The 21,754-nt window shown below is 37.7% G+C and overlaps 1 protein-coding gene across 1 annotated transcript in view; it reads right to left on the bottom strand.

Annotated features, from left to right (window-relative positions):
- Window positions 1–21,754, bottom strand: part of PIK3C2G (phosphatidylinositol-4-phosphate 3-kinase catalytic subunit type 2 gamma) — a 208,105-nt gene that overhangs the window by 71,519 nt on the left and 114,832 nt on the right. The window contains 6 exon segments of the mRNA XM_055809289.1: window positions 194–363; window positions 3,048–3,184; window positions 5,293–5,422; window positions 7,610–7,702; window positions 9,901–10,008; window positions 11,351–11,531. Of these exon segments, the coding sequence (XP_055665264.1) occupies window positions 194–363; window positions 3,048–3,184; window positions 5,293–5,422; window positions 7,610–7,702; window positions 9,901–10,008; window positions 11,351–11,531 (819 nt within the window).

The raw sequence follows: 21,754 nt of genomic DNA, 5'->3' as shown, positions 1-21,754 counted from the left end.
TTTAATTCCTTTTCCAGTCATTCATATAATTTCTTAGAGGTTTTGTAAACAACAAACATATGTTGTTTTGGAAAATTCAGAAATAAAAAAAAGCATAATCTCATTTGTATTTTTTTTCATGGGAGCTGATTAAGATGTGAAATTTCAGAACATTGTTTTAAAGTTTACTATGTGCGTTACTATAAATACTAACCTTCTTATGCTTCCAAATGTCTGCGCATGGCCTAAAAATCTTCCAAAATCTATGTGGAACATGTGTCCAGCATTTGTCAACATTATGTTGTCACTGTGTCGATCACAGACTCCCAGAATGAAGGTAACAACACACCAGCCAGCGCAGGAATAAAAGAAGTTCCTTATTGCCTAGTTAGTAAAACAAAAACACTTACTGGAAATATACAGATGTATTTGTTTGTGATGCTAACAAGAAAACCAGAAATTGTATTTCTACAAATGCTATGCATGTTGCTAAAATTTTAACAGCCAGGTGTTAGCAGGAATGGTACTTAAACAGGTAATACACAGATTTCAAAGTTACAATGCAAGAACAATTTTATTCATGAGGTTCCTCTTGTGTTTTCTGGGTACTTGGAATTCTGTGGAAAACTTTGGAAGTGAAATGTACCTACGAAAATCAAGCCTCTTGGCAGGAAGCTGACATTTTCTGTTCAACTGCCTGCAAGTATATTGTAAAAATTTTTTTTTTTTTTTAAATTAGTTGGAAATCCACAAATTTAACCATTTCTTTTGTAAAGAAAGTAGGTTACTTTACACCCACTGTACTGTTCTGTACCTGCATGGGTCTTTCTCCCTCCAGAACTCAATTGCCCTTCTCAAATCCTAATTAATCCACTTTCACAATATTCCAACCCAAAGAATTAAACCCCATTTTACAGAATAGAACTGCAACAAAGAAAGGCTAAATCATTTTCTTCTCATAGCATGTGTGAATCTGAATAGACTATGGGATCAAACCTAGTGTCATGTGGAGAGACCCAAGAGAATGATTAAAAACAGTGTAGCAGTCATGTTTAATACAACCTACTTCTCTGGTGCTCTTTTACATGGCGGAGACCTGTACTTTCATGGTTAGTCTGCTTTGTGTAAGTAGACTGGCTCATTCAGAGCTATCTCATTAATCTCTTTGCAATGTTACATTGTGGCATTGCTCCTTGCCAGAAATGTGCCCATGGCAGGTGTAGGAATACGTACAAGCTAATGATTTGCTTGCCAGACACCGGTAGCAGATTACGAGTTTTCCGCTAACTCCAGTGGGAAGTATTTAACAGCTGTGACTTCTTAGCAGAACCATCTACCCAGCCTCTTTCACACCACACGTATTCAGTGTCCTTTTCCAGAGGAGAGGTTCCTGATACAAGTGATTATCACCCTTCTACCCCAGAGTAGATGGAATAGCTTTTGTCTTTTAAAAATCTTACCTACTACAGTTTAAGAACTGAAAATGCAGTTCTTATTCAGAAGTCTTAACATCCTGTAAATCTAAATCACAATGTAATAAATTTATATAGAAACCCAAACAATCCTGATTTGTGAACTTCGTGGTTTTGGACAAAACTTGCATTAGCCAAGGTAAATCACTATTTAGGCACTCAGGATTTCTCTGTACATGCAAGGTACCACCTGCAATGGCTTATACAGATGACAGCACTGTGGAATGCTTAGGGCATGGCACAAGAGTTGACTGAATTTTATGTCTAACTGTACTACTTACTCACTCTGATGACCTTGGATAAAACACCTAAGCTTTCTGTGATTTTGTGCACCCAACCATAAAATGAGGATATTAAAACTTATTCTGCATTACTTTTTTAAGCACCTTAGCTACAGTATTGTACAAGTAAAAATTATTGAGTAAGAAAAGAGAAAGGTTTGTTCACCAGCAAGTGCAAAGTGAAGGCATAGTAGTAATTTTATGTATGTCCTATGCAATCACATCTGACTGCATTTTAGATGTTTAAAAAATTGAAAGAAAATGGGTAGAAATTTGGTTTAGAATATTCCATTTTAGTGGTAATTTTTACAAACTGCAGCAGCAGCAAGAAATCTGGTTTTCAATCAGTAGCTAATAGTATCTCACTTCTCCATTGAAAATTGGCTGCACTTCTACCATAGCACTGTAAACATACAAACTTGTAAAAAAAAAAAAAAAATTCTACAGAGATCGTTCCTTTTTAACTGAATCGAGATGATATATTAGGAATTCAAATTATCTTACTGAAAATGTGGATGAACAAATGCCTATGGAATAATTTCAGAGTTATTTAAGTTTATGAAACATATTTATGCTATACATCTATTAATAAACTTTAAAATGACTTCATATTCAGAGTGGTAAACACTCCAACCTCCCATTTCAATTTAAAATTTTGGCTACTAATTTAATGTGGGCACAGAGTAGGGTTCTAAAAATTGTCCCAGCAACAAACACATTAAAATGTTTTTCATGGGCTTCAGAACATTCTCAGCCAACAAAGAATTAACAGAAGAAGTTCCTTGGGAAACCTCTTCTTCCATAAATAGAAATTCCAATTATTTTTTTTGCTCATTATCATATCTAGTTTCATAAAATCAGATACGAAAAGCATGATCTTCTGTATCATATGACTAGGTAGTTTTGATAAAACAGCTTTCTAAAACTGTGGGTTACTGACATAGTAATTTCCAAATCCAGGAAATCCACTGAGACTTTGCATGGTTCATATAAACGTATTTAGAGAGCTGGCCTAAAAAATAATATTCTTTTAAGTTCAATACTTAATTTCTACTTCATCTTCTCTTCACTTTACTAGTAAATTTCAGAATATCTCTATGACACATTTTTATAGAAAATGTATTATCAAAAAACCTGGTCAAAAGCAATATCTCCTTAGAAAGAGAGTGGCATTTAAGATAATTCCCTGGGTTCTATGCATATGACTTGTTTGTCTTGTGTCTGAGTCATTTGTTTTTGCTGTCTACTGCTGTTTGGTTTCTTTTTTCCCAATAGTAAAATATGAAATGTATAATAAGCTTCTTTATGATGTTACCTCTTGGTAACTTGATTCCAGAGGATGGTGATGACGGAACCATTTTTTAATTGTGTTTTCTTTAAATGGTCCTATCAGTCCAGACTCCCTGTGGATCTTCGCCAGTGTGGTAGCATCTGGCACCATCTGTACCAATCCTAATCAAACAGAAAAGAGTTCACATGAAAAACCTTAATCTTTAAAAAGGTATGAAGACTGTCAATGCATATTGCCTGTTGTTGGATCACTCCATGCAGAAAAAATACATGCTTAAAAGCTGGTAAAATAATGAACACAATAGAAAATATAGATTATGATTGTTTTTCTCTTTCTCTTTGGAAACAAAAACCAAAGGGCACTTAGTAAAAAGTGGCTGTTCTGCAAATGATAAACACACCAATAACAATATTGTGGATGTATCTGCCACAAGGTACCAACAAGGCCAACAGTTTAATGAGATTTAAAAGTGAGTAGAATATGTACAAAACCAACAAAAATCTATAAAAAATAGGATCAGATATTTACTATGAAATATAAAGGTATTTATATGTTTCCTGTCTAGAATGCTACACAATTTTTTTCTGCAGTATGTGATGCTGATCACAGCTGGGAGAAAGGATACTAGATACTGCAGAAATTAGTCTGATCCAATATGACATAAACTGGGACTTTGAAGCGCAGAGAGAAGCCAAGCATTTTGCAATGCTTCACTTGAATCCTCTATCTCTACTGCATGCACTTAATTCCTTTTTTGGAACTGAGACCTGGCTTGCCTTCTGTCTCTTCCACCATGTGTGGTCCCACAGCACGTCATCCCACAACTCTGCATTAGAGGAAGTACTGCCTCGAACAATTTTACTTGGTGACAGGCTCCTCTGCTATACCATGCCTGGAAAGTGGCATCCTACCAGTTCTTTTCCTGCTTTTCACATTTCTGTGAAAAGTGATTTCCATGTCCCCATGACTATGAAATTATCATCTCCTATCTCCCTTGTGTGGAAAAGGTGGCCCATGGAGCAAATCATTAGCCTAGGACTTGGAAGACCTGGGTATACAAGTCTACTTAAGCACACATCCTGTATGGCCACAGGCACGTCACTTGGTCCTTTTATCCTTAATCATTACTTGTAAATCAATTATAGTAACACTTTTGTAGCACATAAGGAAAGATGTTGTGTGGAAAATCTCAGACACGAAAAGGTTTTCTGCTGCTATAGTGCTAAAAGGAAGAGACTGTCAGGAAAAGAATATTATTTGCAGACAGTCCATGTATCTTTCTTGGCAAAAATACAATTGTTAGTGTATAAGAGAGACTATAATATTATGTTCAGAAACAATATTCTTGTATTATTTGCCTTTGAAGAAGAAGCCTTCAAGCTTTGACTCCCATCTGCACAAAGAAGGGAGGAGTCTTTTTTAGGTCACCTTAACTATCTGCCATGTGCATGAACTCATCTATACATTCTCCTAGTTCCTTCAGATCATTCATCCCCTCCAATTTTCTCTTTGTGGCTCAGAAAGCAATGATTTTTAAAATTCTTTTTATTTTAGTAGATTTTGTACAGCAGGTAATCTGCATACATCAGTCTTCTATTTGTGCAAGGATTATTTTCAGTAGAAGATTTGGAGAGTCAGTGAAAAATAGTAAGCTTATTGCTGTCAGTAAATTTCTTCAGCAAGCAATTGGTAACCCTGTTACAGCTCTGCTATAACAACCATAAAAGAAAGAAATAAAGCTTTCAGATGAGTCAGGCCTGCCCTAAGCAGCATAAATTGCATGAATAATATTTCAAAATCAACCCTGTGAAGCTGTCATCACTTGTCTATAGGTACTTTCTGTAGCTACATGTATCTAGGTTCACTCAAGCATCTAGGCAGGATCCCACTGGATTAAAACTACTAGTTCTGGCTAATTTTCTCCAAAGTCCTCCTTCTGATGTGTGAAGTTACTTTTAAGAATATGGTACAAGCTGATGGTATTGAGACTTTTGGAGAAGTCTAACCTAAATTACCACAAAATTCAATGAGTTTGGTTGTAGTTCTTCTGAAGAAGCAGGATGAATAAATAAAATGAAAATTCAAGAGTAGACAAGCATGCAATTAAGGGCTTGAGTAATTGAAAAGCTGAGCCTTTCTTTTTTCTGTAAGGGGGGTAATTGATAAGACACCCATGAAACTAAAAGTTAAAGGGAGGATTTTTGCATAGTGCTGTTTACATGAAATATGAATAATGTAATACAGGTAACTTTTATAATCTAAAACTGACCTTGGCCTTTTCCTGTAGATAAACACTTATAAATGATCATCTGCATATCCAGTCCCTCTTGGAGCCAAATGCTGTCCATCACTCGAATGATTTGCAGAACCAGCATATCTTGACGTAAATCATCACCTATCTGTGAAAATTGCACAAGAAATCCAGGTTTCTCCTTCAATACCAGACAGAAATAGCTTCCTATTTCACTTGGACTTCTTTCCCCACCAAAATATCTATATTCATTTTTACAGTAAATCCCTCTTGTTTTGCTTCAAAGTTGCTACTTATCTTCCCATGTCAGAAGAAAACAGATTAGATGGCACCCATAGGCAGAAACAGTTTTGGCAGCCACTGAGAGGGTAACAAATGTTCCCTGATTAACTGTAGCCTTTCTGCTTGCTATTCCTATGTAATTATTAGAGTTCGGAAATTTAATCCTGTGGTAGGATACTAATTCAGCTACATTTTTAAGTTTATATAATGACACATCCCTTTTCATAAATGACAGTGTTTGTTTAATGTTAAGCTTCACAACTTGGTATTTTCAGCAGGCTGAAGGTGGATTCTGTCATTAATTTATATCTTATCCATGACATTATTCACGTTCAGTTTCAAACAGTGATGCAATGTGGACTGCTCTCCCCATGGAGTCGGTCAAACAATAATCTTAGTGAAATGGGGCTTTAATTGTAGCCACAAGAAGTAATAAAGAGATTATTTTCAACCATGGCTAAGTAAATGGCCCGTGGAAACAAAAGCCCTGCTTTTCTTTTTCCCTCTCCCCACCACATCTAAAATACATGTGACTTCTACTGGTATTTTTAAGTGCTTTATTCTTTTATTATGTTCTTTTTATATAAGTATTTCAATTTATAGCCATTTACTGCCATGAAATGAGTACTTGAGGAGACATAAACTCATCTTTTAAAACAAAACAGGACCAAACCAAATCTATTTTTCTTTCATTTAAAGGTAATCTTGATTCCAATTAATTCTTCTTACTACCTAAATCTGTGAAAGATCTTACTTTACTTACATTCCCTCCTTCTCTCACATTGACAGTAGGTAGACAATTTAGTACGATATCAGTGCTTATGGTTCTATGCATGTATTATCCATCATGAATAAACAGTGAAACTATAGTACAAGTAAAAGATATCTTAACACAACCGTCTGCTGACAGGAGAAGGTGATGACAGCTATAATACTTCTGCAACAACTAGACAGTTGGCTGTTGAACGTTACGGGGCAGGGGAAATGCTGTCTAGGTAGAACCAGCACAAATGTTTATATGCCCCATGAGCAGGTATTTTGTCAAGTTGTTCAGGTAAGCAAGAACCTGTCTATTTAATATTGACTTTCAGATGAAATAGCGTAAGAACCAGGTATCTAAGTGTTCAGAAAAGCTTAACATTTCTAGCCTCCCTGTAACATGCTTGGAAAGCACACATCTCTTTCTCAGAATCACAGCTGCTCTAAATTTCATTTTAATTAACTAATTTCAAGACAATCTAGAATTTTTTTTACCCTTTTAATCAATTTTTTTAGAGTTCTGTTTTGGAAAACAATACTGTAAAAGATCTAGGAATAATGTCTTTCTATTTTTTGTATCCATCAGCTATTTTATGAATTTCAGTGCTGTCTAAAAACAGTATCCATTCTTATGGAAGACTTTTGCTTTTTTGAAAGAGAAGTAACTTTAAATTGTATATATTTTCTTTTGTGGATAGACACAACACTGTTCTGAACTCTGAAGTTTTTCTAGGTGTCAACTGGAAAATAAACCAGAGTTTATTTTTGCAGTCAGTTCCTCCAGCTCCAGAGAGACAGCACTTCTCTGCTGTCTGCTTCAGCTCTCTCTTCCTCAGCCCATTCCACCACACCGGGCGATAGGAGCTGGATAAGTTCTGTGTAGCAAATGCAGCCTCTAACACTCCGGTATTTTGGTTTGTTAGAGACATATGGACAAGTCTAATGGATTCAGTCATTCTGAACTATCTTTTGCCTGAGACTTGCCCTCTGACTTCAATGTGGTAAATAAACTAGGTTTCAAATATAAACTTCATATTTTAGCCTGGTTGTCTCCACTAAGAAATTAAATAATTTGAAACAAGTCATTTGATTCTTTACTGATCAAAAGGTTGATACTTCAATGCATTGCCTCAACATATCCCATTAAAAGCTCTAGTGTCAAAAATAATTGAGAAAAGTGAACAGCAGAGCCAAATCAAACATTCTCAAGCTAAAGTTTTAAAACATAAATCAGGTGAATTTCAAATCAATGTTTTCCATACAAAAGGAATTGAGGATTAGAGGAAGAACATACCTTAAAAATTACATTGATGTTTCCACTTGGAGCATTTGCATTGATGAAGGAGATTTTTAATGGAAAAGCATTGGACGTAAAATATGAACATGACTTCAGGGAAAAAAAAATGAGAGAGAAGAACAACAGTGTCACATATACAAAACATCAGGCTAATAAAATACCTCTGCTAAAGTTAAATACTGCTCAGTAGTACTGATAAAAAAAAATAATTCTTGATATTATTGATTGTTTAATTGGGTCAGGGAAATGAGAAATTCTTTTTCCTGGACAATTTGTTTCACTCAATAACCAGATTATATGAACAGATAATATTTTCCATACTAATTGTTTTTCATTTCTACCCAGGCCTATTAATAATAAACTTTGGCTGGAACTGAGTAGACAAAGTACATAAGACTGATCTAGTGAGACTCTGTAAAGCACTGAAAAGCCTTTGGTCCTATTATTTTCTGTAGAAAAAAAATATTTGCCCAATTATACAATCTTTACGGAAGCAAAGAACCTGCTAATTTCTTTATTGTCCTCACTCTGGCTAAGGATACAGGAAATTCTGAAAATCATAATCTATTTTATGTGGAATATATCTTAATTAAACATAAAATCTGATTTCTCATGCCCTACAGCTCCTTCCACCTGAAGACCTCAAAGAGCTTCAAAAAGCATTAATGAGCCAAGTGCTGCAAATCCTGTTTGAGTGGTATTATAATCATCATTAAAACAAAAAAAAGGGGGGGAGGGGGGGATGACCCACCAAAAAAACTACCAAAGACGACGGTAAATTAATGGCCTAGTTTCTGGAAATAATGAGTGTCCCACAGGAGCTACTGCTGTCCTTACTGGCTGGAGTGCGATGGAGGCTAATTTGAACAAAAACACCACTAGACACAGCTGTCTCTTGCTTTTCATCTAAACATCTCAAAGCAGGGTACAAGCATGCAAATATTGTCTTACCCACATCATACCTCTGCGAATGCAATAGCTATTATTGATGATGAAATCCTGACCTCCTATGGAATTTTGCCAAATGAAATATCTCAGGAACTGCTTGAAAGGTTACTGTGAGATAATGCATTACTGACAGAGCTGGAAGCAGTGCTTGCTACTAGTAAAATCAACAGATGATCCCAAGATGAAATAAATTTAGGTAATTATAATCGCTTTAAAATTCTAATTTGCATAATTATACTAACATACAGTTCAATCAAGAAGCTACATATATTTATAGCAAGATAATGGTCTATAATGTTTTAAGAGAAATAAAAAAAAAGAAGTTCTCTTCAGATACTTATATTTAAACATTTTGTATCTGTCCAGCCAAGCTGGCACAGTATAAATAGCACAATTGTATGGTGAGGTACTTTTCCATTAGCCATTATTTCCAAAAAGCCTGAAAGCAATGAGAAGCAGCAGGCTTCAAATTCTTCTGACTTATATCATGCACAATTGGCCCAGGCCTGCAGGGTGCTGGAAGACCTCTGTTCTCAGAGAGATCAAGGCTGAATACCAATTACTTGGAGAATCACAGGTCAAAGGCAATTGAAGGGATCAGCACCTCTTAGAATCAGGTCCACCATGGATAATGAGCCAGAGAACAAAAATAGAGCACAAATAGCTGTAATTAGGCAGCTATAACTGATAATATATAGGGGTGTTCAGGTTTGTTTTCTCTTGCTGCTGGGTGCCTTGTCCTTCTCCAGAGATGGAAGAGCTTATTCCTGGCATAACATTTTTATGAAAACATTACTAAACAATGAATTACTAAGAAGTCTTAGTACTGTGGTCAAAGTAAAGTCAAGTAACACTAAAGAGCACTGTTGTTTCCTTTATTCTTAAGTAATTTTTAATAGGGTTCATAGACACAGGTAAGTTGCTATGAATATTTAATATTTTAGCAACTCTCAGTCATGTGCCTAGTCTCCCCTCAGCAAAAAGCAAGCTAGCTGTAGGCTTCTAGCTGCTCCCATGTGTGGCAGAAGAGAGTCTTAGATGAGAAAACAAAAGTGCCACCTGAGAGCAGGCTGCTCAGTTTGACTTCTGTGTCACCACTGCTGTGCAAGGTGGGACATCCATGCAACACCCACCCCACCAGTGCCCTTCACTTCTGCCTCAAAGATTCCCAGTTTAAAGGGGATTAGGCTAGATGTCCATTGACCAGATGTTTCATGCTTAATACCAGTAAGATTATTTCCCAGTCAAGGCAGCCATTCACTCCCGCTTCCCCTTTATACTAAAACAGACAAACAAACAAACAAATAAAAAATGTAATCCTTTGCATGAGCTGGACTTACATCTGTCTCTATGCCTTGGACAACAAGTGCAGGATTCAGAGGAAGCCGACAAACCTTTACCTCCTGGAAAAACTGTTGAAGTTTGTTGAGTTCCACCTTTAACACCTCCTGCAATATGTGTAATCATTATGGCAACACAACATAACATCAGCTTTGAAGCAGTTGACTGTCTTTCTATATTTTAAACAAGCAGTACAATTTCTGGAGCTGGTAGCATCCATGTAACCTTGTAACAGCTAATGAGGTCACAGTGAGGTGCAGCTATTAAAAATAAGAACTGTGATTTTACTCCACATTCATGCTTTTTGTGTCTAGATGCACTACCAGTTCATGCTGCCATGTAGGCTCACATTCAATACCCTTCATTAGGGGCTGATTAGCCATGCACCTGCTCTGTGGCATCTCATGTTTTTTTTGCCTTGCTAGACAACTTCACAAGTTATTGCTTGTTGCCTTTGCACTGTGATCTCCCTTGCCTAACTGTTGGTGTGTTAACTGCAAGATTTGGGAGTTTCTCAGTATGACAGTAACTGCAGCCTTGAGATTAATCTCTAAATTCTGAATTATGCATCAGTGATATATAATGTATCACTACTGTTTCTTTTTCTTCACATGGATTCTTCTCTTGGCAAATATTTCTATCTTTTTACTTCCATGTTTGCTTTGCTGCTCTCAGCAGCAACACTGAGAGTTTTTTGAAAAATCCATTGAAAATCTTTGCATCCTTAACGAGGCAAAAAGAATTCACAATAACTTTCATGATAACCAGCAGTGGCAGGTATATTTTTATTTGGCTTTCTAGTCTGTCTTGCTAAGATCTCAGCAAGAAGCAGTTTTACACATCAGGTAACTAACAACAGCTGTCTTGGAAAATTAACAGGTTTTAATTGGAAATGCACCTACACAACATAAAAGCTGCACCTGCTGGAGAAGAAGACTGCAAGCCTTCTACTGCCAGGAATGCATCTGCAGATAGGCATACAGCATTAACTGCTGAGTGCTATATAAGTACAGTCCACTCTGGTTGGCTTTGCTAAGAAATGAGGATGTTCACCCTATCAAGGACTACTCTTAGCAAAGTTTTTAGGAAACACTGCAGCTGTACAGGAGTCAAATATTTTGGATTAGGCTCTGAATGACAGCATTCCTTTCAGCAAAATGTTGACAGTCTTTGTTGTCATTATTTCTGTCCACATCCAAGTCTGGTTGAAAAACCATTGATGAAGGAGTTTAAATGGCTTAAAAGATCTGCTGACCTCAAGAGTAATAGTGATGAGAGTTGTTCCATTAAATACGTATGTTCTACTTGTTTTCAGAGCAGCTCTACAAATTTTAGTCAAATCTCGGGTTTATTTATATAAAGGGCATTACAGGAGAAAGGTGTCACCTTAGAAAAAAATAACATTACCTGGAGAAGCTTAGATGGAAGGAGAGGTATTTTTTAACAAACCTTTTTTTCCGGGTCACTGGCAGCTTTCACTTTTTTGGCAATGTCTTCCAGAATTCTGACAAGTTTCCCCTCCTTAGAAAACTCAGTGTTCAGGGTTTTTCCAGCACAGAATTGGAGAGCAGCCAGTAGTTTCTGATACCAACTTTTGAAATGAACTTCATTCTGTGCATTCTTCAACAACCTGAATGAAGGAGGGAGAAAAACATCTGTGTATCTAAACCTGATTTTTATTTTATATCACCCCTAGCAGGAACAATAAATGGACTCCAGACTAATCTGTATTTGGTGACTTTGGGCAGCAGAGAATAAAAAAATAATGTCATTTATTTGTTGGCAGTACTCAAGTCCCATTTGATAACTAATGAGATTCTAAGTGTGTTGAATCAATAGGAATTTGCTATTTCTTATTGTCTTATGTAGTGCAGTACCTGTATTTCTTCTTATTTCTGCAAGAAAGGTTTACAAAGTGAAAATAAGTTGTATGATTTGGATTCCAGTCTTAAGTATATATATCCCTAAATCTATTTGTTTTGTGTTTGTTTTGTTTTTTTTTTTCCTCTGGCGAGCACACTTACACAACCAAGCACATCTTTCAGCTAAGAGGTACATTTAAAGACCATTTTACTCTCAGACATATCACCAGTTCTAGAAACTTTCACTATTGTAAGTTGAGGAGAAATTTCTGAAATTTGCTATGCTGCTATAAAGCCCACTTTATTCCTTTCTTTATTGCTAAGTGTTGGTCTAGAGTGAAAACTCAGTTCTTAGTTCTACTGAAGTTTGTAAAAGCTTTATTCTAACATAAAAGTCAGAAACAAAACCAAAACCATAGTGGGCTGATTTTTTTCTGTGTTCACCATGCAGTCTTCTCTAATTACATATTCATTGGGCCAGGAAAGCTGTGGAGTTTAGGATTTGTTTTTCAGGTAATTGAATTGATCACTGGGGCATTTTTTCCTTATGTGGGTCAAAGGTTTTGTACAAAATTGATTTATTTCTACAAGTGTAGATGGAAGCACCAGCTTTATATTGCTGCTAACACCTGCCCATTATCTGGGATTTCCTTCTGCCTAAAGGACTGAGGAACTGCTCTTTGCTTTTGTCTGAACTTTCTTCCCCACAACTTCATCCTTGAGAACATCCGAAACCTTAAATTCCTTATAAATGTCTGAATCTTAATGCAGTTTCCCTTACTTAATGAGGTTACTCAAACCTAACAAATAAAGCTAGTTTTCACAGGACAGAAATCAGAGAAGCTGTTGACTATCAAGGCACCTCACAAATGAATACACCACAAAAAAAAACCCCAAAAAACCCAAACAAAACCAATAGCAAGAACAAGATATATATCAAGCACTGATATTTAATGGTAAAACCCCATAATTTCTATAGCCACTTCAGGTCCTTCAAATCATATACAAGACTTTATAATATTGTTACTGTAGCCCATGCATCTTTCAGTGATGAGGGATTCTTGCCATCTTTTATAAAGTGATGATCCTTTTTTTCCTATCTAATTGGTCCTCTTTTCTATTTAATTCAATGCAGAATGATATCACCAACTGGTTTCTGAAAAACCTTTCCGGTTACACAAACCTCTGAACATCTAAGGGTTTATAAGTACTGAAAATCTTAAAAGAATGTGTGGTGTTTCTATCAGAAATGCCTAGACATGAAAGGAAAGAGATATGAGAAGTTTATCATCAGCACTCTCTGGAGGAGATTGGAATGACATTTCTTTCTGTAGACTAGTAAAAACAAATAATTACTTTTTGGATTGGAAAGAAATACAAATTGTCATTGTGATGTCTGTTGGAAGGCAAACCCCAGCACAGAGAGGCAGCTGTATTTTGATTCTGAACCCTCCACAAACTGAAGAAGGCTGACAGTACATCCATATATGGCAGTGGGTAAACTAATTCTTCCAGATTTCAAGCAGAGTAAGTCCAAGATTCCACAGGATGGTATTAATTTTCTTAAACGTAGATACTTCATGCCATTTTAGATATCTATGACAATCTTGTTTGGCCTCCAGCTGCTGCCTTGGAAGGGCATGGGTCCACTAGACGCAAGCTGTCATGGGTGCCACTGCCAGGCAGGTGCCTCAGACACCCTATGCTGTCTCAAATAGCCCATCTTTAGGGTACTGAATCACACTTTGCAGCGGCCTTTTAGCTTGGTTGTAGGCAAACAAGGTGATTTAAAAGGAAAACATGCTCTGTCCACTTTAACAGCAGGTCAGGAACAGGCTTGATGATTATTTGTTAAACAAAAGCATTACTGGCACAGTCCAAACTGTCACATGGGCAGGAATTTTAGTCTACCAAAGCACAGTCCAGTTCAGTCTCAGTCCAGCTAAACACCCTGTATTTGTCTTGGAGCACAGGCAGAACAAACTTGTTCACTTCTGCCCTGCAAACACAAGTGCAAGTGAAAAGACACTGTGATATCTACTTTGAATTGGCCAGGTTATGTTGGTGCAGAATCTTCCGTCTGGACTTAGGCTTGCATTGGAATCATCTCCTGAGCATCTAAATCATACTCCATCACCTACTGCATTTTTGACAAAATGTATTTAGGGAACCCAGAAAGGCTATATTTCACATTTGAGATGTCACTTTAATCCTCCCAGATATACAGAACATTAGATCAACTTTTCATTTCCCTAAAATGAAAGACTTAAGATTTCACATGCAGGAAGCAAAACAGCAAAACCAAAACGTTTTCCTATTTTAGACAGATATACTCCCTGCATAAGGCAGATCAATGCAAAGGATCCACTTTTTGATTATTCTTATGGCTGAGTGTTCACAGAAAATAAGCTTATATACGCACACAATATAAAGATTTCTTTTTGACCTGAGAAAGGAGTATGGGCCAGATTCAGATAGCTTATGCATAAGGTGTACATGAGGACAGAGGATGTATAGAGTCTGAATTTCCCACGTGTGCTTCTTGAGCTCAGTCCATAGGGAAAGTTGAGGCAGTCATCAAGATCTCACTAGTAAAACCCATTTCCATGCCAGCTGCAGCCCAGCACACATTCCACAGTTTCAAGTCACAGAGCAGCTTCTGACAGGGCATGTGCTTCCCCAGCAGCCCCATGAGGGACTCAGGGCTCTGCATCCAAAATGTGTCTAGCGACTATGACGGTACAGGCAGCACAACCTCCTCCTGCCTGCCCACTGGGGTAGGCATGCTTTTAAAAGCCTGTAGACCTTAATTTGCAAAATGACTTGGATTAAGTGGGTCTGACTTTTCTATTAATTTTATAATAGCAGTCCCAAGGAGATACAAAGGACAGCTTTTAATGTGATGACTCATTGTAGGCTTTGCCGAAATGTTTATTCAGCAACTGAACAAATATGCTGTTGTAATTCTGTCTTCCCAGTTTCCTGGTACACATATCTTCACTCTGCCATTTCGAGAGCTCAGAGAAGATAGGAAAGTCTGCAACTCCTGAGGCTGCAGGATGGAGAAATGCTCAAGACACTAATGAAATTTTCAAGTTAGAACAGGATGCCTAGCTGTGACAGATGAAGACAAAACTGTAATGATTTAAAACTCAAGGCTGCCAGTGAGAAAGTATGTGAAGGTTTTTGGTTGGGTTTTTTTTTTCCTGACAATTTTCACAGTATTCTGTGAGACAGAACTCAATATAAAAGCCTGGCTTTATGCCAGGCTTAGACAGAGGATCTTGCTCCTAACAACAGGGAGACTTCCTCACTCTTCAGGGATTTCTGATTTGGGACAAATGCCCTTGTTCTCAGCAAGGCCAGGGGAATTCAGACACTGTCCCAAGGTCATTTTTGTGGTACAGCACAATGTGGCTGGAAGCAGAAGGATGCTGGCTGAAATTTAGCAATGAAGAAAACTAGACTGCCTCTGTTTTGTAAGTGTTTTCCAGGTACAGAAACACAAGTGTGCTGGAGAGACTTCTGCCACAGGGCAGAAGGGAAGGTGGAATTGAATCAAGCTGAGTTGGCTGCTGTGTCAGAGGAGGAGAAACAGGGCTAAAACCAGAAGCTATGGAAAAAAGGAAAAGAAAAAGAAAAAAAAAAAAGAGAAAAAAAGGGGGGTGGGGAGGAAGAAAAGTAATGACATTGGGTGTTGGTACCAAAAGAGTTTAGCTGGCTTCATTCTCCTGTGGTGTGGGGGGAGAGGGAAGCTGGTGCTCTAAAGCCCTTGCAGCAGACACAGCCTGCTCTCCAAGTTGGATTTGGCAGCTAGTGAAAGAGTGAGGCTGCTCAGATAACTCTGCTGCTTGAAAATCTGTTCCTTGCCTCCTTCAGAAAGGGGAGCAGGGTGAGCCAGAGAGTAAGGCAGGACAGATAGTTTACAGGTAGCCCTATCAAACCTCATTGTAGCAAAAGAAACCCAAGGAAAGGCCAGGATCTCCACTGTATTATTTCAGGTTTAACTCCTAACTGCTATGAAAGAGCAAGGTACAGTTTGACTGGGTTATTTACATGTGACATCGAAGTCAGAGTAGTGACTCTAATTAATTTCCAAGTGATGTCTGGTGTTTATTACACAAAAGCTGTGCCTACCAGCATACACACTGTGCACTCTTCGCTTAAGGTGCTTTGAATTCAGAAGCACACTATGAAAATGAGGTGTCTCAGTGTTTTAAGGTGAGCACTGAGGTACTTACTGTCATTGGTCAATCTCTGGTAAACTTGACCAAGGAAGTCAATGTGCTTTGTTGTGAAAGTGTATTTCACGCCTGTTTTCTTGTTTCACTAAGCTGGAGGCAGGATGTGTCACAGAAGAAGAGAACATTAGTACAAGACTGCTGCTCATTACAGCTTTAATTGTTTTTAAGTTACCCTCCACAGCCCTTCATGTCAAAGATTAGCACACACACTTCTCTACCACTGCACAGCTTCCATATCTAAGGTTGCCATCTGTCTTGATTGATATTAGACATCCTGCAATGCTCCTAAACTGTCCGTTGTGTTTTATTGTGCCATAAGGCTATGGCATACACCTGAAGCACATGACTGACTTAATTTTTGACTTCTTGAAGAAAATTTTAGTGTTTGCATTCTTAAACAGAAAAATAAGTAATGGGCAGTTTGCCAGTGGGGTTACATTTGGGCTTTGCAGCTTCTTAAGCCTCACTGTTGAAGATTAATACCTCCATCTAGCCTGTGATTGAAGATGAGTAGGCAACTGCTGCTATTAATTACTCAGTTGCAAGTAAAACCTTGCTTAATTTTTCTTTTATCTCCCCAAGATTATATTGGACATGGTTTTTACTTCCTTGACAGTGATAACAGGAATGATCCCTTTGATAGAGGTATCAACATAGCAAGTACTGCACAAACTGTGAACTTCAATGAATTCCAGATTCTAGTAAGTACCTGTTCTTCATCCCCTATGCCCTCAACTCCCCTTACTCCTCTGCAGAGTGCAGCCAAGTCTGCAGAACACATCTTTCTCACTTGCTAGCTGGTCCACTCAGGGACAGCCTCATTAGACACAGCCAAACTCTAAGGCAGCAGAGTGCCAAGCTGGCAAATATGACCGTGGCTTTTCTGATCTCTTTGCCAGTGCCTAGGATGGATGACTGAACTTTCTGAAGCTCCCAGGAACATGTCTGTAGGATGGCAGTTATTGCTGCAGAGAACAGAAAGGAACACTTGCACTTGTTGCAATGTCATCTCTGTTTCCAGCCTCCTTCAGCTCCTCAGTGAGCTAAAACTTCACTGGACAGCAAAATTTAATTTCATTAACCTTGCTGGAAAGCCGTTGAGTGGCTCTTTTCTCATGGCCTTTTGTTATTCAAGAGAAACATACAGGTTATCTCTGTCAAATTCCTGTAAAAAATAGATACAGGATAATACCTCCCTTTTTAAACTAACTCCAAATTCAACAAAGGTGTGATTTATGTACTACAAGTCAGAAAGGAAAACAGAAAAAAATACAGACATTCTGTGTAGATCTAATGGGCCATGGCAACCAACAAAGCAACAGACATAAAAACCAATGAACTGAGAAACACAAAATGCCTAACATGTTGAGAACAACAAAATTTCTGCAGGGGAGAATGAGGAACAAAGTCCATTAGGCAGAAGAGTTAACGTACAACAAAGATGGAAGGGATGTAGCAGTTCTTCCAAGTGACTAGTAGTGAGCATTTTCCACAGCTTTACAGAAATACAGTGCGAGGCCATCCGCTTGACTGGAAGGACAAAGACCGAACCCCCCTTCACTCTCCCTTTTTTTTGACTAAGTACGAAGCCGGCAGAAAGGGAAAGGCACAAGAGGGCTGGAAGAACTCTGCCTTGTCTGCTATCTTTCTTTTCTTTCTTTCTATTCTAGAACAAGAGAATGAATGTTTACATTTCTTGAGCAAACTGAGGGAAGTGTGGTACAATATTTTCTCTGAATCTTTCTAACTGAGCAAGTCTCCAGGATGGAAGAGCAGCAGCTGTTCAGTAGCTTGCAGCACTGGGCCACTTTTGGCTCCCCATACCCCTCGCATAAGGAACCTGCAGTCAGTTTCACCTGCTGCTTCTCATACAACAGAGCTGCTTTTATAGACTCATTTTTCAAAGCTTTACCCTTGAACAGAAAATACATCTGCTTAAAGTGAAATTTTGTTTTAAAAGGCCATGCGATACATTTGCTTTTTTTTTTTTTTTTTTTCTGATTCTTTTTTGAAAGCACACCTTAGAACAGATGTCTAACACATTGGTCTCCCTTAGACAACAAAAAATTGTTGCAGACTTCTTATAAAGTATGCTGGTTAGGCTTGAGAAACACATTTCTATGGGAGCCAAGGGACTAGTTGCCATTATTCGTTAATCTTCTCTCAAAGATCTTTATGAACAAGGCAATGTAATTTGCATCCAGACAAATCACTTGACCCGGTAGATTCAATCAACCCAGCTCCCCCTACTCCCACTGAATGTCTTAACTGCAGAACGCATGTCCTGCTGACTCACAAAAAATTAGCAGATCAGTGAAAACAAAAGCTATGCCACACTATGCAAGTAAATTGCCAAACACTGCTAAGGTTGCCTAGCAGAAAAATGTTTAATTTGTTACATAATATAGTTAGATGCACACAGTTATGTATTAAGAAAATTAACCCCAGATAAAACTGGTTTTGTCTGGAGAAGAGAAAGCATTTACCTTGAAAATGAACTGTATCAAGAATTAATAGGAGAGTATAAGGGTGCACTGGTACCACTGTCAATACCAGATAGTAGATGGTACCTGGCCTAAGGTCTAAGAAATAAAAGATTGCCCTCAGAACATGTCTTCTCCAATTTATTGAATGGACATGTTAACATCAATGTAAGTGCTACAATTATCTAGTAAAAAGAAGTGCTGACAGTGTTTGTCTCTTGCTGCTCCAGTTTGTAAAAAAAAATAATACAAATAATTCTTAGTAAAGATGGTCTCTTTCTAGTCTGCTCCTCTTCATTAGGTGGGGTCTGCAAGCAGCAGAGGACCCAATTTTTTAACACACTATCACAAACACAAAAAATACCTGCAGCAGAACATCAACATAATGAAACTAGTGGTTGTTTCCAACAACATCTGTGTACAACAGTGCTGACTTTAAATAACTTCAGAATCTGAGCAAGGGTTTACAGTCCACCAAAGATCCCACCCTAATAAAGCATCAATCCAAAGCTACAGAAATGAAATACCTTCACCCTGAAGTGTCATTAATACAGAGTGACTTAAGCTCAGGCTTGCAACTATAGGTCTAACTGTTCTCAACTATTAATAGAAAAAATACCACTGTGTCAGTAAAGATAGTAACAGTGAATGACTAACTTTGCCCTCCAAAAACTATATGCCAATAAAAATAATAATAAAAAAAAAAGCTGCTTAACAAATGTATTGCACTTAGCATTTACATGAAGATTATCAATGGAACAGTATTTTTTTCCATTCAATGAGAAACATGGCATTCAAGTATGGCATTAATTTTTAAAAGTCTTGTTTCATCTTTGCCAGTGTTTTCTTCACGTCACTAGGTATGTCCCTGTCTGTGCTTGTGTTCTGCAGATTTTCTACTCAGAACAAATGCCATATTGTTGTCAGAATTTCATGCATTATCTTACTTACACCAGATTCAGCAAGACTGAAAGCTACCAACCATCTATCTTTGCAACAGCTTGGAGTAAATTTGTGGCAGAGGAACTGAAATATGCCATTCATTCCAGGCATAACAGAAATCATTGTATTCTTCCCAGTGGGTAACTGCATTGGAAGCTTACAATGAATGGGATTAGATGGGATAATCACTGCTAAAATGAGCAGACCCAATGTCTTTAATGGGATGATGGCCAAATATGCTAGCAATTAATTGGATACAGGAGGTGGCTAAGCTACTCTAGTTTCAAAACATCTAAATAAACCACAAAATTAATCCAGGTTCAAGCAGTCTACTAGTGCCAATGGAGTTTCTAAGGTTTGCACTGTATCTGAAGTTAGGTCACAGTTATCACAGCAATACATTGAGGAAAATCTGAAAATGTTTTTCTTCATCTGCCTATTGTTTTGGTAGTTCATGTCTACCAACATGGCTTTGGATAGCTTCTGTAGCTTCCCATTAGCTTCTCAGCTGGAACAAAAAGTTTCTTATGGCACTGTAAAACAAAATGTATGACACAGAACTAATTCTGTATGGTTCTGCATGCACTGGGCAATCCAAATTTACACAGAATTACAGAATTAAACCTGAGTTACACTGCAACACTTTCATTCACTTTTAAATACTATCTTCACTTGTTTGTTTTTTGTTTACTTTTTTTTTAATTGTTTGTTTGTTTTTAAACTTTTTTAATATACTAATACAGAGGTAGCTTCAGGGAGAAACTAATATAATCTTTCTACAAGGTCATTATGCTCATATTAGAAGCAGTTCTAGATTTTATTCATACATTCTAAAACAGATCCGTACTTTATAATCCTAGATATTTCAGGTTACCATTCTTATGACTCAGTCTGGGTTTGAGAAAGGAGGTGTTTGGTTGCGGGGCTGGGGGGAGTAGGATAAGAGAGTGACATTGCTTTGCAAATATTATGTCATTCAAAAGAATTCATTCTGCAAAGCTGTAGATCTTGAGATGGGCTATTAATGCTCCTATTTGCTTTGCACTCAGTTACAAGAATTTGCTTTGTTTAACAATGTCTACAGTCAAAGTTGTTATCTCTGAAGCAGAGTGTCAGATTTTTACAGACAAGGTGCTCATATGCCAACAGCAGAGGAAGGATGCATGAGATCTGATACATTCCAAACACATGCAGAGTCAACGTTTTTTGTTTAAGGCAGCAATACTTCTACCTCTCTGGAACAACCTGTCTGTGGATCCATTGTGGTTTAAATGCAGGTAATACAGGTGCAAGAACTAGGACCCCGACCCCTCATTACTTCCTGACATGTCATCTTTTCTGGAACTTTAATTTTATCTGGACTTCTCTGCTCTAGCGAGTTGCCCTGCTTATCTTCTTTTCCCAGTATTTAACAAAGGGAATTTTTTTCAGATCACTGCCTACACAGGAATAGGGAGGTATAATGAGCCTCCAGCAGGTATGGCTTTAGGTGTTTCAACAGTGACGGTACCTCAGTATAATTACATGATTGCAAAACACCGTTTTGAGTAGTACTCTCATACCTGATGTAGTATGCTTTCTGTAAGATGTCGAATGTTCTTTGCTGGCAGTTTGCCACATGGCATCTCAATGCTGCACAACAGCAAAGGATGCATAGATCAGATCATCAGGTTACAGCAACTTGTTACCTCTGTGCATGCGTGTGTGCAACTTTGTCAAAAGAGTAACCTTGAGAGAAACTCCATAGCTCAAGTAAAGTGGCATCATGAAGAAATACAGTCCTTTACACTTCAAAAATAACTATCAAAACTCATTTGTTTTCAGGGAATAGAAGAAAGAAAATCAGAATTTTCAATAGGGGTGTCTCTGGAGTCCCAATAACACTTTTTCATCTTTTCATGATTCTGAATCTTCTAACAGAGAAATCTCTTCAGACTGCAGCTCTCTTTATGCATAAGGCTACTCTGCAGTCTTCTTCAAACCAGATGACACCTACCATGTTTTCATTTAATTAAAGCAGAGGAGACCATGAGGAACAGTACTTGTCAGCTCATTCCTGTCAGGGCCAGGACAGGAGAACAAGCATTTACATCTTAAACAAGAATGTTTCTGTTACCTTCATACCCCTTCTTTCTAGGCCTGTTTTCTTTCTTTACAGTTTTGTTTTTCTTCCTCTTTTCTTGGTCTCTATTCATTTTTCACTCCCCCTTATATATAGCAATACCCTTTCGCAAGGGTAGGAAAGGAGAGCAGAGCAGAGAAGAAAATACCTTTTAGATTTCTCTTTTTTAAATACTGGCCTGGTTCTGATCTTCCTTCTGC

This window comes from Falco peregrinus, chromosome 6, assembly GCF_023634155.1.
Source record: "Falco peregrinus isolate bFalPer1 chromosome 6, bFalPer1.pri, whole genome shotgun sequence".
NCBI lineage: Eukaryota > Metazoa > Chordata > Aves > Falconiformes > Falconidae > Falco > Falco peregrinus.
This window is presented reverse-complemented; position numbering and strand designations above follow the sequence as displayed.